General features: G+C 39.7%; 1 protein-coding gene and 1 pseudogene across 1 annotated transcript; both read right to left on the reverse strand.

Annotated features, from left to right (window-relative positions):
• Nucleotides 1-17500, reverse strand: part of LOC137975897 (ATP-dependent DNA helicase RecQ-like) — a 404352-nt pseudogene that overhangs the window by 226788 nt on the left and 160064 nt on the right.
• LOC137975292 (aquaporin-4-like) lies at nucleotides 3352-9525 on the reverse strand. The gene is made up of 4 exons (XM_068822388.1): nucleotides 9119-9525; nucleotides 6036-6271; nucleotides 4387-4476; nucleotides 3352-4220 (listed from the first exon to the last, which is right to left on the reverse strand). The coding sequence occupies exons 1-4, from the start codon at nucleotides 9423-9425 to the stop codon at nucleotides 4074-4076; spliced, it is 780 nt and encodes a 259-aa protein (XP_068678489.1). The 5' UTR covers nucleotides 9426-9525; the 3' UTR covers nucleotides 3352-4073.

Below are 17500 nucleotides of genomic sequence, written 5' to 3' on the forward strand. Positions count from 1 at the left end.
TACTATATACACTATAGACAACACCGGGGATGCCCTCCATATCTCACTGTTATTACTTTCCTTCTGCAAGTCTTCGTCTTGCCATTGGTTAACAATGTACTGTCCTACCCACGGTTGTTGTTGTTGTTATTATTATTATTATTATTATTATTATTATTATTATTATTATTATATTGCAGTTGGTAAACGTATGGATGCTAAAATAGAACCACATAGGGCGCGCAGTGTAACCTATGCGATCTGAGGGAACTATAAAAAGAAAACTACTGAATTAAAAAATATTTAAATTAAAAAATAAGTAAACTAGCGATAAAATATAAAAAATCTTACGGACAATCTAAAGCTCTCTAATACTAAACCTATATTGAGCTCCTATACTATTCCCACGGGGAAAGTCAATTGGCGGTACCTTTGAAAGTTCTCACTATGTTAAGAGAACTCGAGATGGTACCCTTCTGCATCCTTCTCAAAACTTCATAGCCCCTACTGCCAAAGAGCTTCCTCATTGTCAGGTCTACATCCCTTGACCACCCCCCCAGCACGTCCATGATGATGTTATATTGTTCAACGTCATAGCCAGGGTACTGTTTCTTTAGCTCAAATCGCAGTGGCCCGTGCTTGACCGTCTTCTCCTCGGACTTCTTTTCCCGATGCTCCATCCACGGACAGGACATCTCCACAGCCCACACCTTCTTGTTCTTGTGGTCCACAAATCGAGCGTCCACTCTGTTAGCCTTGACAATGCTGCATAAACTGGAACATCCCAAAACGCTAATGCCTCAGATGACTCATAAACTGGTTTGGGTTCTGCACACGAGTACCAGGGAGGGACTGAATCCAATTAGCCTCAGGTCCCTAGCCATCTCGAAGAAGAGAACTTTCAGTGCTGCGTTGTGTCTTTCTAGATATTTAGACTGGGCCAGAGCAGAGTACCGTGCTAGCACATGCACAAGAGTTTCAGGAGCTTTCCCACACAGTCTACACGTGATGTCACCCTGTGCTGCATCTGTTTTGTGGACTGTGTACACCCTAGTGGGTGTAAGCTGCTCGTACAATTCCATTACCCCAGCGATGGTATGGGTAGGAGCACAGGTCCAATCACGCAACCACGCAAAGCATCCACTCTGATTTAACTCACTGTCCTGCCACCTAGCCTGTAAGAACCGTCCATGCCACTTTTCCTCTTTGATCTTCTCTTTCAGCTTCTCCATATCTGCCTTCTTGAAGTGTTCTTTCACCTTTGGCCCTTTAATCTCCGTCGCAGGATCGCTCACATACCGACACGACGGTTGAGGGTACTCCAGAGACAGGCTCATACCCAGATCCTCAGCAAACTTATGCGCTTCCTTCATCAGCGAAGTGTGTCCCTTCTCTACCGCCCTCTCTTCGAACTGTTGCACTGTTCTCATGGAGGGATCCATGCTCTGACATAGCTTCATTGCCGCCTTGATCTTGGTCAACTTGTATTCGCGCTCAACCGAGCGCAAGCCACGCTCTCCTTTCTCTCTTGCCAAATACATTATCGCCGTCGAGCTTAAGGGATGCTTCCCACCGTTTTGACAGATGATCTTTCTAGCTTCTCTGTCGATAACTCGCAATTCTGTGATTGGCCAGTGTTGAGTCCACATCAGATGGTATAGGACTGGCATTGCGTACTGGTTGCTGGCTCTTAGTCGGTTAATATCTGACAGAGGACTAGACCATATCACCGATAACCTTCTCAGATACACCTTGGCTGCGCACTCAAGGGCCAGCTTTTCATCTTGTATGTCACTGTTTCTTGAATTCCTAAGAACATATAACTGGTCCCTGGCTTGAGGCTCTCAACCACTGATGACTGGTCCAGCTTCATCTCCACCGCATCTTGCACTTGGTTGCCCCTCTTGACATGGAGGACATTGCATTTCTTGGGGTCCCAATGTAAGCCCATATCATGCATAACGCTGCTAGCAGACCTCAAAACTCTGTTCAGCTTGGCCTCAGACGATGCGAACACCTTAAGATCGTCTATATATAACAGGTGGGTTACCTTTGTTCCTATAGGCTTCGAAAGCCTATATCCCTCGGTGGCACCTAGTAGCAAGGCTACTGGGTTTAGGCACAAAGTAAAGAGGCGCGGACAGAGGGTGTCGCCTTGAGGTAACCCCTTAATAAACCGGATCGAACGGGAGATCTCAGGTCCCTGCTTCGTGACAGCAACAATCTTGGTATTCCAGCTAGCAGCGAGATGAATAATCGTTCCACATAACCACTCAGGAAAGCGATGAATATTATTATTATTATTATTATTATTATTATTATTATTATTATTGTTATTTATTATTATTGTTATTAATTATTGTGAGACGTTGTCGTCGTACGCACCCACAAGCAATACCGCTAGCCATGATTACTATGAGAAAAGCAAGTCATGGGTCCTACCTGTTCCTATGAGTACGGTGCTTCGCTATTATTTTATTGAGACTTGTGAGACGAAGAAAACAGGATTGATCCATGACATTTGACCATAAAGACTTGAGCCTGCCTGAATATTGATATATCGAACTCGGCCTATTGCACAGGTGAAATGATTGTGCGCATGCGTGATGTCTTTGTTGCTATGGTGTGTCACCTTTCTTTTTTAGTTTTTTTTTTTTAGCCCTTAGAGCAAACGAAGATGGCTTGAGGGATACTTTTTCTGCGAATTCAGTCTGAGAACGCAGTAATTCGAGAAGGGAAGTGATGTGTGTGCCGAGTGTTGGGAGGTCCGTTTTGAGCTTTTCCGGTTACCTTTCACGCGAAAATCAAGAGACATGCATGTTACAATTTCCTACACCGACAGTATCGAACCAAGAGCTTCGTGACAGGCACATGGCTAATTACCATATCTGACTACGATGAAAACAACACTCAAATGAATTTTAAACGTGGTCTGCCTTAGGGCACACAAATCGTTGTTACGCAGGGCCACAGTTTCTTTACAAACAAAGGGAGACCCTGTAGCTTTCCAGAAGCTGTCTGTGATTGGAGAACGAAACAATAGATAATGCAACAGATAACTAAAGCTACACTGGGGTCATAGAGACCAATGAAAATAATAGTTTGAAATAGGTACAGGATTACTCGAAACAAACCCCTGCAATAGTTCTCCGAAACTTGAGATGGTAATAGTGGTTTATGGTGGGGGTTTATTTATTTTATATGTATGGGCAATCAAATGGTGACGAGTGAAATTAGGGAATAATTTCATTTGCGTTTTGTCCAGATTCACGGGAAATTATTTGAATTTGGACAAACGCAAGGGAATTTGACGAGTATACCATTTGATTAGCTATTAATATCATGGGTGACAAATAACGTTCGTAGGACGCCTTTTTGACACTGTATAGGAAAAAGTTCCATGGCAACATTTTAATTTCACATGTGAAATTATAAATTTTAATTAGAAGGGATTTTGTGTATAACTTCACTATAAAACATTTCGATAAAATATTAAACATGGTAAAAACACGGTAAAAAAGTTTAAAATGCGACGTTTCGACTTAAGTCATTATCAAGCAATGAAAATAAAGATGAACTCGAATGTATAATGAAAATAAAGCATGAAGTTACGCTGTTTACCCTAGAGACGCAATCAAGTAAAAAGCTTAGCTCGAATGGAGTCCTCTTGAGTATTGAGTGAAGGCTTAAGTTCCGAGACGAAAATTATATATTAATGTTGAAATGTGACGCACCTAGGTATGAAACAACAATTTCATGAATAGCTATATCTACAATGCAAGAAAATACAATGGGAATTCGATCAAATCACAACATTCCAAAAAAAAGTTTTTGATTTTGACTTAGAAATTAACCAAGTGAGATTTCCCCAGTTTTTGTAGCTTATCTGTATTAGAATGTGCTTGTGAACTTACGGATCCTACGATTTCAAAAGATGGGCATGAGCCCAGTCATGTAACGAAAGCCCTAAATGTATTTGTAGGGAAGGACTAGGATGCTTTCAAGGGAATTGTCTTTTTGTCTTCCCATCGATTTAAAAGCCAAATACACCACTGATATATGCTAGGTTGTCTCCTACAATGACCCACAGTGGCTCACAACTTGGCATCTTGGTTCATCTCCAGATCGTTGCTGGGTGCAGATGCAGAGGCTGTGGGGCCCATATCCTGGCGGGCGCGGAATACCACCTGATACAGGACCGCCGCAATTAAAGCCCCAACAACAGGCCCAGCCCAGTAAACCTGCAAAGGACAAAAAAAGTCATACTTAATCAAAAAACAAGAATATAAATACCTAATGCCTGATCTGAGAAAAATGCTTTTCGCTATCAACCCGAAAATTTGTTTTTGTTATTGAGAAACATAGCCCAGGACGGCAGTCCGTAGGTAAGAGAAAATAATAACTTACCCAATGATGTTCCCAAATTTCAGATTTGTTCATGACCAGCGCTGGACCAAACGAACGTGCAGGATTTATTCCACAACCCGTGAATCCAATCTAAGATTTACATTAAACAAAAAAGATCAGGAAAATGAATTACCAACGACTGATGAAGTTTTTAATGCGCTCAGCTCGGCATGTTTAAGACCCCTGGTTTTGGCCTGGCAGGGTTCGAACCCGTCACCTTCAGCAGAATAGTCTTATGTCCCCAGGGCCCGGTTGTTCAAAAGCCGATTAACGCTAATCCAAGGTTTAGAATTAACCAAGGAGTTTATTTCTCTTCGCGATCCCAAGTGCTGTTCTACGCTGATATTCGGCAAAACTTTACATGAAGTCATACAATCTTGAAAAACAAAAACAAGCAAAAGAAACTTTCAGCAAAAAGTTGAAAACATGAAACAAAAGTTTACCTTAATTCTGGACTAAGTTAATCGGCGCTCGAACAAACGGGCACGGGTCGTTATTTAAATAGAGATTACTTCATGGAAAATGTGCGCGTACGATATTTATTCACGAGTTGAGTAGTATCAGGCAGCGAACGAGTGAGTTTTCTGATACGAAACAACGAGTGAATAAAAATCGTACAAAGCATTTTCCATGCTGTAATGTGTTTGTTTTATAGGCACTGAGGTTTTTTTTGTGGTAGTGTTTGATAGACAAATTTATTTCGCACAAATGGAGTGGGGCGATGAAAGCAATAGACAATGGTTTAAAATCGCCCAACCGACAATTTATTTAATAAATTTACAACACTTACTGTGTTTCAGATATTCCAAAGTAGTCCAAAGTGAAGAGTGTTTTTAGTTCGTCGCTTGTCAAAGCTACCGGCGCTTTGGGTTTAGTTCCTTTTCTTTGCTTCTTTATTTGTTTTTGTTTGGACTAAAGAACCTCTCTGGTTTTCTCAAATACCAGGTCGTTTGTTATGCTAGCGGAATAGCCCTTTTCCTTTAGTTGTCGTTCCAAGCTAGCCTCTAAACTTAGAAGGAAAGTCGGCTCGTATTCATTCCCGTCTTTAGTGCGGACGGAGATGATAAATTGGTTGATGTATTCAGTATTCATTCAGCTCAACCGCTGGAATAACTTCCATTTTCCTGTCTTCGACCTTCGTTTTCAAAATACGTTCAAGCGGCATTTCTGTTTTCTTGTTCTAAAATAAATTCCTCAACTGAGCAAACAGAAGCAAACCTTCCTTTACCCTGCGAGCAGAGTCTCTTTCGATCTTCCTAGATAATTCGGGAAGAGTACTTTCCTCTTCCCGATTTATCTAGGAAGATCGAAAGAGACTCTGCTCGCAGGGTAACCTTCCCTGGCCATTTTTCAAAGCGCGCAGTTTTTGTGCAACGGCTGTCGATGACGTTCCATTTGATACGTTCATTCATCACCAGTGAAATTTCGTCGTTCGCGTTGCTGATTGGACGAACGATATTTCTTCAAAGTGAAATTTTGTCGTTCGTGTTCCTGATTGGCTACATTTAGAATCAGTACGAATTTTATTCACTATGATTTTCGTGGATAAATCTCAGTACCTACGAAATAAATTATTGTTTGAACGCTTTTCAAGGTCCCCCAAAAAATTAAATCCTGGTTGATCTTAAATGAGTTTCCTTTGCACTCACCCCAATAAAATGACAGACAGCCACGCACAATCCAATGGACAGTGGTACCTCATAGCCATAGTGTAGCCTCTTGGAGTCGGTGCTGGCGCATACGGTGAACACGAGTAAAAAGGTCAGCAGTATTTCCACACCAAATGCCTGGCCCGGGGTCACTTCGGGGCCTGGGACAGTGGCACCCAGTGTCCCGCGCTTTGCTTCTGGTGTTATGAATTTCAAGACGATTGAGCCTGCAATACCTTGCAGAGGAAAGACAAATTATCATTAAAGTAGGTATGAAGACGCGAAGGGTGAAAAAAATGCGAGTTTCTTTTGGGATTTTTGCGGTTGGTGTTTTGTTTGGTGCGCAGACAATTTGTGAGACACGTTGAAATCGTTTTCACAAATTATACATAGCAAACCAAGGGCAGCAATAAAAAATTGAAACTAACACTTGAAATTCTGGTTCCCTTTATTACGCTTGTTGATTGTTACATGACCGTTCTTGCCACATTGTCATCCTATCAGAAGTTAAGACAAATTCAGTTCTTAATTGCTTCCATACATTTTCTTGCGCTTTGCCTCAACTAAAATATGTGCTTCCAGTCGCGTTTACTACGAAAGTAACAGATGCGGCTCAACGTAAGATGCCTTAAAAATTCAAATAAATAGTACAACATAACATGCACAAATAGCAACATTTGGATAATAAATAAAATTTGGGCTTGTGCCCGACTTCCCCCTTCCCACCCTCTGAAGAAGGCTACATTCAATACGGAGTGGACTTTGTCACCAATTTCAACTTAGTTGGGGGAGATGGGGCGCGGATGATGGAGTTCGTTTTAGTTATGTTCCTCGACGACAGTCTTTGCCAATGGTCTATTGCTATTTTAGTGGCTTCAAAAAAACATATGTTTATTGGATAATAGCAGACCAGAAACTTCTCTAAGCTTGTGGTAGCCGCGTTTCCGTAATTAACATATCTTAACTGAGGCAATCATTGAAAGCACTGAGGTAGATCAAAACACGGAGCGGAAACCGTATGTCCCACTGAGCAGGATAGCTTGGAAACGGGTCAGTTGCACTTTGTTCTTTATCAAAGAATGTTTCGTCTCTCGTACGCAGTAGGCCTCAAACTATTTCAAGTATCCGAATAATTCTTTTTGTTACGAAGGCAGCATCTGTGTAAAAAAGATAACTTTCATTGAGCTATTGTCGATCTTTAATTGCTTGCCACATTCTTTGTATTAAGGGCCTTGTGCATTATTTTTGTCTTCAACTACTTATCTTCAAACACGAAAAAATTGTGACAAGTGAACTCAACGAAATGCCTCAGACATCTGCGCTAGTTCCCTCTTTTGCTAAAAGTCTTGAGATGTCAAAATTTAAATGGTCAATATTTAAGGACGCCGTCGCGTGCTTTTTGCCAATGAATGGAACTTAGGTAATGAAGTGTAGTTAATTGGCTCGTATGACTTACTGTGCAGAACCTTTTAGAATTTCCGTGGCGTTGTTGCCTAGGTCTACGTCAATTTCAGTTATTCCTTAATTAGCGTACCTCATGTATCTTCCTTGCTTAGCAATATGAAGAAAATCGTAATAGGTCTTCGTCGCGTAGAGAGCGTTTTTAGAGGATTGCGCTCGGCTTTGGTGCATATCCTGAATCCCACCCATTCTTGACACACGGCAATTATCCCTCCCCCTGTACGACGATGGGTTTTTTCGCATTTTGTAGTTCCGCTTCCTTTTTTCAAATTGTACAATCTTCCAGTACTAAAAGACGTGAAAAAAGACTGCTTTCTCTTGACCTCGCGGTCACCAAGTTCATATGATTTCTTTTGTCTCGGTTGCACCAGAATGTTCGTGAATTAACTTTGAAGTTCGAATTGACTTCCCATCGAAACGTGATGCCTGCTAGGCATGTAACATAACATGATGTGCTAAAGAAATATACACCCATCAACTACTTCCAGCGAAAGACAAAGGAAAACAAAAATTGAAAGTGGAAGTTTCCGGTATTGAGAAGTTTTTAAAATAGTCTCTTTAAGATCACGTCTGCGCAAGGAAACGAACCTTTACAAAGTTTCTTTTATTTTTCAAAAGCCATGGTTCCTTGCCAGATTCTGGCCTCTTACCATAACGGCACTTCAGCCAGACCAAATATTGATTTTCAAACACGAATTATAGTTTTTTACCACTCCCGAAATGATTCAACTTCAAGTTGGTGGACCAGTTTCAGTTAACATTGCTGTACTCCAAACTAAGGGGACATCGTAAGTTTTTAATTACAACAAGCGTTCACCGCTAGTTTTTAAGTAAGATCTTTATCTACAAGTTTTACTGATAATTGCTCTCGAAAATCTACCATCTTCAAAGGAAGCATTCACAGAATTACAAAAACAACATTCTAATTATAATTTCGAAATTAGTTTACAAGTCACGTCCTTAACTGCACCTCTTTAGCACTTGGTCATGGATGAAAGTATTACATAATTATTTAACCCTAGTAATATAACTTCCCTCGGGTGAAAAGAACAACATAATGACAAATAAAATGCATCTTAAGAATGCTTCCTCAACTGAGTATAAGCTTTGAAGAGCACAGTGTTTGGATTTAACATGGAGTGAGCTCAGTTATAGTCGATCCAATTCCAGATGCTTGCTTTTCATTGTTTTTTGTTTTTTTCGTTGTGCTACGATGACATATTTGGAAGGGTGGAAAATCGACATCACTTGTCTCAGACATACGTCGAAACAAGCTTGCAGGGATTTTTGCAGGTTGAACTCCCGCAAGATCCCCTCCGTCTTGAACTGCAGGCATAGCTTGCCAGATCTGCTTTCTGATGAATACTGCTACCGATCTCCACTTTCGTCGTCATACATAAGGACCCATTTTATAAATTGAATTCAGCGGCCGCTTAGCCCTCCATATTCAAAGGGGTACTAATCAGCAACGAGATTTAATTAATTGTACCATAACAAGTAACCTGGTCACAAACTTTATCTTTTCGGGGCAATTTGGTCATTACATTTATACAGTTTATGCGGCCCGATTATGTTCGGTCGAACCTTATATGATTGCCTATTAAAACGCTTAATCAGCTCACCTCCGACCACTTGAAAAATGACGTAGGTTACTCCTCGCAGGATGGTTACTTTTCTAATGGCCATCATGGCAATGGTGACTGCAGGATTGATGTGTCCACCGCTTAGATGCAAACTACACATGGCCAGGGTCGCGATGCTGAACCCAAATGACAGAGAAATTAATTCTGTTGATGGAGGATGGTTTATGTTCCAAGTAATGGTAGTGCCAGTGGTCAGGAAGATGAAAAAGAAAGTTGCAATCAGCTCCACGAAGGCACTCGACCAAAAGTGAAGGTTCTTTATCTCAGTCATGAGCAGCATCTTCATCTTGTTTTTCAATCAGCACGGATCGTTTCGTCCTCGATGAACTTGTCTCGGTGTTCCGTGGTTTGGCGGTCTTGCTAAAGCTCTATCGCTTTTATTTACCCCAAACACAGGTCTTTGTGTATGGAGAGTTATTATTTGTTATGGTAATGTAGAACCGCTAATTGGCTGTGGTGACGCTTTCAACGAGCTTAAAGTTATCCAGGCTGAACCCGTACCATTTCATGCTTCAAGGCCACTGAATTACCTCATTGCGTTATAGACCCGAATCATACGATCCTTGTTAACAATAGATACTTTATCGTGGGGCAAGAAGAGTACTAAACATAGTTCGGCTTTGTGGTTGTTAAGTGCCTTTGGAAACACGTACGTTAAGTCCATCTTCTTCGTTAAAAAGAACTTTTCGTCCTGAAGTCGTCAATAAAAAGCAGTTAGAGAGTAGTAAAGATTTATATTGGAAAAGCTAGATAAAAGGATGTAGGCCTTAATTAGTCATGCGCGAAATCCTTTAATTCCTAAGGGATAAACATTTCACTGAGCTTGCTGATTATTTTCATTTAAGTTTTGAAGCACTCGTGATAGTCATTAAAATTACTACACTGTAATCACCATTAAGTTCAGTTCTGCTTCCGTTTTGCCCTGTTTAAGTGAAAATTGCACTGGGACTTGGTTCTGAATTCCTTAAGGTCTTAGGTAAACACTAATGTCTCGACTCGCGTGCTTTAACTAACGGAAAATGTCATCCAATCACCAAGCGGGGATTTTTTTTTTGCTTTGTTTGCAAAAGTACAAAATTATAATGGCTGTCGGAATGGTACAGTACTGTACAGATCAGTTTATAAGCGGTAATTTCTAGATGATAAATGAACAACGGAGCACGTGCCTACAGGGTATCCAAAGATCTTTTGAAACTTGACTTTTAAGTTATTCAACATACTACTAACCGCACCAGGACAAGATTATTCATAAGGATGTCAATAACAACCTTATTTGCCGTTGGGGCAAAGGGTTCCTTGAAACACAAAAAGACAGTATATTCGTAAACAAATGTCTTTATGTTAAGAAATCGAAGTTTTATTTAATACTTACTTTTGTCTTCGCAAACATGCCCAAAAGCGTTTTTATCAAAACCAGACACATTTAGCTTTATTTAGTTAAAGCCCGTTCTTGACTTCATCTAAGTCAGGCAAATACACGGAAAGTAAAGCGCTGAAAATGGTCTCAGAAATTTGGCTTTCCTTTGAGCAGATATGCACTGACTAACATGAATTTATTCTATAAGGGAAAGCCTAGCAGCATTATTCGCTGGTTGCAATCATTGAGGCCGAGGCACGTCAATTCATTTCTATTGCGCCTGTATTTCAAAGATTAAGTCTAAATTAAGCCTGTAGAAGGTTCACACTTAGGTTGGGGTTAGTTTTGGTCATAATTTGTCGCTATTCATAATGCCTCTGACTCGCTTCACAATCTGCGAGGCATACCGCAAGGTACCGCAAGGCAAGGTACACTTAGACTAAGACGATTATATCTATGTTAAGACAAAAGAAAGATTAGGGTCAAGCTAGGGTTAGTCATAGCTGTTATATATAACTATATGCCATGCCTCGCTATCCCTCATAAACGTCCAAACATTCTTGAAGCAACTGGGCCCTGAAGAGCAACTCATCTTCTCATTAGCTCAACTCTGACACAAATATGCCTCGATGTTCGCATGATCATGTCAACACATTATTGAAGCAACCAGACCCTGCAGAACAATCGTCGTATCGAAAGGTCTATCCACACCTAATCCCACTGTGATATCGGCAGTAATGAAAACCCTTTTGCAGAGCGTATATTGGTTACCAAAATATGTTTTGGTTAACTACCAAAGCGTAAACGTTTCGTCTCATTTCCTTACCACAAAGGTAAGGACTCTTCCCACCTGACCACCAACTACTTCCTTTCGACTTCTCCTTCCTTCGGTTTCTAAACATTTTGTGTTAATCGTTTTAAGAGGAAACGTAAAATTCACCCTTAGACCATCTGCCAATTCTTGATTTAACTTTTTCTCTATCAGCGGATCCGCAAGTTAGCAGCTATAATCCTTACTCTGTGCTAACCATCCTCCACATTCTTCTATAACAGCGTTGCTTCACTCGGTGCACGTATTAAAATTGCGATCCATGTGCGCTTTGGAGGCATCAGTAGAGCGATTTCGCATTGCCATTACGTGAAATGGCGAACGGCAAGCTACTGCTGGACGTAAAAGCAAGTTGCTCGATATCCGGCAAAAAAGTGAGTAAAAAACAAATAAGTTTCTTTAATTTTTGAGAAAACGCAAATTTCAGTCTGATGTTTTCTGGTTTCCCCAAATGCAATGCAAAATTTCTCTACTATATCAGTCATGAGTGATATACGAAATTCAGCCGCGTGTTTTCACCACGTTCGTCAAAAAAGGCGTAGTCTGCCCTTTCGAAAGCGGCCAAACAATGAGCGCCTGCTACTAGGGGCCGGCAATCTTCAAGAATCTAGTAAATCGAACGATGAATTGGGTTGATTGTGGCTTGAGTCATCGATAAATTAAGACGCAGCTAGCATGTATTTTACATGATAAAGTTATTGTTTGATTCAATTGCTTCATTGTTGATCCGAAGAGAACTGACGATTCCGCTTACGTGATCGTTGATGGATGAATGGTCAACGGAAAGAACAAACATTGCCCCCGTCTAATCTTTTAATTTCATGGCATTTTACTGTCGACTTCAATTCCTTTCTTGGCAATTTACCAAGAGGCTGATTGTATAGAAGGAAAATTTGTAAAATGTGGAATATGTGGGCTCTTGCAAAAGTTATGGCAATTATTTATTTTGACGCACGTAACTTTGAAAGCGAAAAGAAAAGACTCACAACCGCGAAACATTACGAATGACGCAATACAGATAACAGAAGTGTTCAAAAAATAACAATCGATATAAAGAAAAAAGAAGGGGGAAAAGCGCATGCGTAAAGTATAAAACAAGCCTGGAGTTTCTCAGCCAATAGCCCTTTTCACGGTTAGTTTTTCTCATTTGCATTACAACGGAATGTAATCTAACGTGGATGCGAGGCAATTTCGGGTTAAAACTACAAAATAACCCGAAATTGCCTCACATACATGCTAGATTATATTATAATGCAAATGAGAAAAACTAACCGTGACAAGGGCTATTAATAGACCAATTTCGATATATCAAAATTCAGTCCTAAACAAAAGGCATCATCTCGAGGCTCTGGGGAATGAATATAAGGATTTGTATGAGTCTATTTCCCAGAGACTCGAGATGATGCCTTTTGTTTAAGACTGAATGTTAATGTATCGAAAGTGGGCAATTGCGAACAACAGACCGAATAAAAAAAGAGTGGTTACATTGCAACGACTGACTGAGGTTAGCAAGGACCATACATTCAGCACATAAGCTAGTTTGCCCGTGAACTGACTCTGTGACCGCAGAATACGCCTACCTGCACTAAAATTTTATTATAACTGTTTTTATCTCAATTATAAAACCAACCAGGTATTACTCAGTCATAGGACAAGTCGCTATCTAATTTGTTTAATTTGGCATCGTTCATTTCGAACCTGGAAAAAAATTAAGTTCATTTACTGGGATTATATGATTTCGATGCAATTCTCATACTTTCGTACAAATAACTACTGCGCTGATCGCATTAACATTGGTACCACACCAAAATCTCATGTTGGGATGGAGGCGTCACCAACAAACTGGAGCACAGAGAGACGATTCTCAATCGATGTTTATTCAGTAACACGTTCATAGCACTATTCTCTATTTCTTATCTTTACTCCTAACTTTAACGCCTAACCAAAGTCTATTCAAATCCCTGTTCCTTACATATAGATCTACAAGCAGTTGCAAAAAGGTTGAGACACTCAGTCTAACTTTCATCTCTTCCTCCTAAAACCCTATTACCAGACCGAAAGAGAAGTCGCAACGTCCCTCTTTCCCCCTCCCCCCTTTTCAATGTTGATCCCCTTTAGTTTGAATGCTAGATCAAGATGAAAACAACTTTGCGTGGGGGGAAGGGGGGTGGGGATGTGCTGACTTCAATGTCACGCATTGTAGGGTTCTTGACAGTGAGTGTCTCAACTCTTTTTGCAATTGCTTGTGGTAGGCATGTGTGGCCCATAGGAGCTGGATTCTGGACAGCACTTATGGAGGCTAGCCAAATCATTTTTAACTAAAACACAAAAACCAAACTAAAGCTAATCATGACTTTGGAAACTCAAGTTCAACCTTGACCGAATAACGATTACATGCGCGATGCGCATGCAACTGTAACGGTGTTGACCATAAACTTCATAACACTTACAATTAATAATGTCGCTGTTTTGTGATTTCACTGCCGAGCACAAATAGAATCAAGGGCACCAAACGAGCAAATTAAGCCAAAAGCCTTTGAGAGACATTTCTAGGCTCCTTGTAATGTATAAAGACTGTCCAGAGAGATTTTTTTAACACCTTGAAGAATTTTATCTGTTCGGGATATCTTAGCTGAAAATTGAGGAGTCCGAAAATTTTAGGGAATGAAATCTTCATTTCAGAAATTGCTAGCTGACCGTTACTTTCCTTGAACCACTTCCTCATCCGAAACTGCTAGGTAACCTTTTTATGTGCCAAAAATTGCAAAAAATATCCCTTCTGAAAACATAAGGGACTACTTTTCCCTGGTTACCGAATCTTTTAGGTGAAGTTTTAGTAAAGAAATCTATAGCTGTTTGCAACATAAAACCGAAACAAGTTCTAAGAACAGTTTGACTCTCCCGAACATGTATTTCGCCGAAGATTATCGTTGAGTGCCCCCGTAGAATGTGGAACGCCTATTGAATGTGGAAGGCCTTTTGAATGTGGAAGGCCTTTTGAATGTGGAAGGCCTGTTGAATGTGGAAGGCCTTTTGAATGTGGAAGGCCTGTTGAATGTGGAAGGCCTGTTGAATGTGGAAGGCCTGTTGAATGTAGCGCATTAGAGTTAAATATTGTCGGCCCCTCATTGCCAATATAAAATAAAACTTTCCACTTCTTAGAAAGGAAAAAAAAAACCTCGTGTTTGGTTCAGCGCGCTTGAAAATATTCTTTTCACAAAAAACCTTTGTGTGATTTTTTTCGCAACAGCGCTGCAAATGAAGAACAATCTAATCCATAGGAGATTAAAAATAATGTATGTTGTTACTTACTCTTGGGTGTTTTTGTTGTATTACCTTGAATGGAATGTTTGTAGTCTTGCCTTGGAGAACCGTCGGCAAATCGTTTGGAAACGTCATGAATTTTTTAGTAATAAGAATATGATCGATTGTGATAAGAACGGAAAATTGGTTTTGCTAACATGTACATTGCCGTCGCTTTGGAGTTCATTGTAAATGAATTACAAACGTAAAATAGTCTTTTGAGGGAAATGTATAGTTTCCGCCTTATGGCACTATATTAATATGACTTCCTCGTTTTGTCAAATTTTGGAGATTATTATGAAAGGAGGAGACTAAAGAAATAAATTGAAATGATCTGACAATTTTCTACGAAATAAAAATTTCGCTCAAAAGCTTGATCGGGTTTCATCTTTTAGCTACTGAGTTCAGCAATTCTGATGTGTGCACCACGCAGTGCATGAATACGGAGTTCATTATCAAAACACTCAGATAAATTGTAAATGACCCATTGTGAAATGTGACATTTCTTTTTTCTCTCTTTACAAAGAATCGTGTTTAGTTGAGCTTTTATCATTGATCACTGGAAGGTATTCTGTACTAGAATACAGAATTAGACTTATGACAAAATTGGAATATCGTTAAAGAAAGAGCTTCATCACCTAATTACTTCAACATAAAAACACCACTTTATAAATAATTAAGTGAACTTAGGTTGGAAATTATACACAGTCGGCAAAGTTTTGAACAAACCCCCAATGGTAAAACCCATTTACACATAATTAGCAGCGCCGAATTCGCTTTATCGGCCTAATAGGAAACGTTCCGGCTCAGTTTTTTGTTCTCGTAGTACACCAATCGAAATAACCAATGAGGTACTGTTGAACAGTGATCGTATCTCATAATGCTCGGTGATCACAGGATTCCGGCGATGATGATCTCGCTTGTTTCTCGCAAATGTACTCGGTCCAGTTAGGGTTACATTTTATGGGCAACAAGAAAATATGGCGGATTCTGATTCAGGAACACACGTAACAGACATAAGTGAAAGTCTACAAGACGAATTGGAATTACGAACAGGAGGTAATTAGCTGTTGGCTTCACTTTCGAAATACTGTAATCTGCGATAAAATTCTCCAGTAAACGATTGCTTATTGGCAAGAAAATATTAAATTTCAGTATTGTCATCGGCTAACAGCCTTCAGTCTTTCACATGGTTCAAAATATCAAAGGCTGAACAAAATGTACCTACTCCTTGGATCTCGCAAGAGTTTCAAATTTTTTTCATAGAGTAGGGGAAATTTGATGCAAATTGTTTTTCGATCAGCAAATCGGCATTGCGATTCGAATAATTACTTACAATGAGAAAGAATTACTTTATTTGGAAGTGACATAACTTCCAGAACGTAGAATTACGAGATGAAACATGGCTTGAAACAGCGAACCTTAAGCCTTGCCAGAAGATAGAAAACTGCTTTTTGCACCTAAGCAACGAATAATTAGACAATCTAAGTAGCTAACAGATTGCAGATAGTTTGGAAACAGTCGTTTGCACGAAACATTCTTCTGGCAACAAGTCCTTACTGATATGCAGTACCATTTTATGTGTGAATTTTTTTCTTTCTGCCAGATGCAAGGCTGTTTTAGTTTTACAATAGTACACCGCGCAGATGTGAGGAATCTCATATTTCCCACATCGGTAATCAATTGTAAATATAATAAGAATTACAAACAAAATACCGAGGAGACGGTTTTTTCTTACTTAATGAAGTACACCGGGCTTTTCACAACTTTTTCGCGTGTGTGAAAAGAATGATCTGAAGTTAACAAAAGCTAATGATAGGAATATAGGGTTCGCGATTGAAAGTAAGTTCGACAACTGTGTACGAAAAGGCGGAACTTAATGTTTTTTTACCATGTTACAAACCTAATATGGAACCCGGGTGGTCCACTCTGGTCTGCGCGTCGGATTTGGATGTGCATGGATGCTCCGGGTTCAATCCCGTTTTCCCGTTTGTCTTTGAAAGTCCCCAATTCAACTCTACTAAATTCACATGTCGTAATTGGCCAACTAAAGTTCTCCTTCAGGTTCGGTTTCCGCCTAACCCACGTGGCCTAGAAGATGCAAACATGTGTATTACAGTGTATAAGTAATGGTTTTCTACTTTCACTTTTACTGAAATAATACAATGCCTTCTCTAGACAAAGATAAAAAAAATGAAAAACATTTTATGTCACACAAAAAATTGAAATTCTTGATAAAAAGTCTTAAAACTTGTTTTTAAAAGACGTGTAGGAAGAAGAGTTACTGATCTCAGAACTATTTTAAAAGAAAATCATTAAGTAATCACAGCACCCTAAAGAAAAAGGTCTCTTTTTTTCGACCAAAATTAGGGAATATAAACTGTTTACAGTTTCAAAACAATTTCTTTTTTGTTTTTAGTCGCGATATCTGAGGGCCGTTTTACTCTCCACCTATCGGTATAACGTTGAGTATATAGTAAAACAAGACGCCTACAAGGGCGTATCCGTGGAATGCGCAAACATTTAACACAATTTGTCCAGTTACAATGAACTTCATTTACAGGTAAACTTCGGAAAATGGCGAGAGATTACCAGAAAGATAAATCTGTAATATAACTTGAAGTTGTTTGTTGTAAAAAGTTATCTTTAATGTTACTAAATTTGCAAATGCAAATAAACACCCATTTACATCCATTTACTACATATATATGTACATAAAAGCAATTCAATGTAAGCTCTCATTGTACCTGAAGAAGGTTGGTTTGGCCAGCCCAAATATAGTACACCACTAAAATCAAATCTACGTTGTATCGGCTCTTGCTTAAAATATTTAGTTTCGCAAATGCAAACAACGAAGCCCTATTAGCGGGTT

Source organism: Montipora foliosa, chromosome 11 (genome assembly GCF_036669935.1).
Source record: "Montipora foliosa isolate CH-2021 chromosome 11, ASM3666993v2, whole genome shotgun sequence".
In the NCBI taxonomy this organism is placed as follows: Eukaryota; Metazoa; Cnidaria; class Anthozoa; order Scleractinia; family Acroporidae; genus Montipora; species Montipora foliosa.

Bases quoted from the DNA above. Each gene is read 5' to 3' on its own strand.
- LOC137975292 (XM_068822388.1), bottom strand. From the start codon at position 9,425: ATGAAGATGCTGCTCATGACTGAGATAAAGAACCTTCACTTTTGGTCG. The intron at 4,477-6,035 runs GTGAGTGCAAAG...TGTAAATCTTAG, and splicing joins CTGTCTGTCATTTTATTGGG to ATTGGATTCACGGGTTGTGG. The intron at 4,221-4,386 runs GTAAGTTATTAT...TGTCCTTTGCAG, and splicing joins AAATTTGGGAACATCATTGG to GTTTACTGGGCTGGGCCTGT.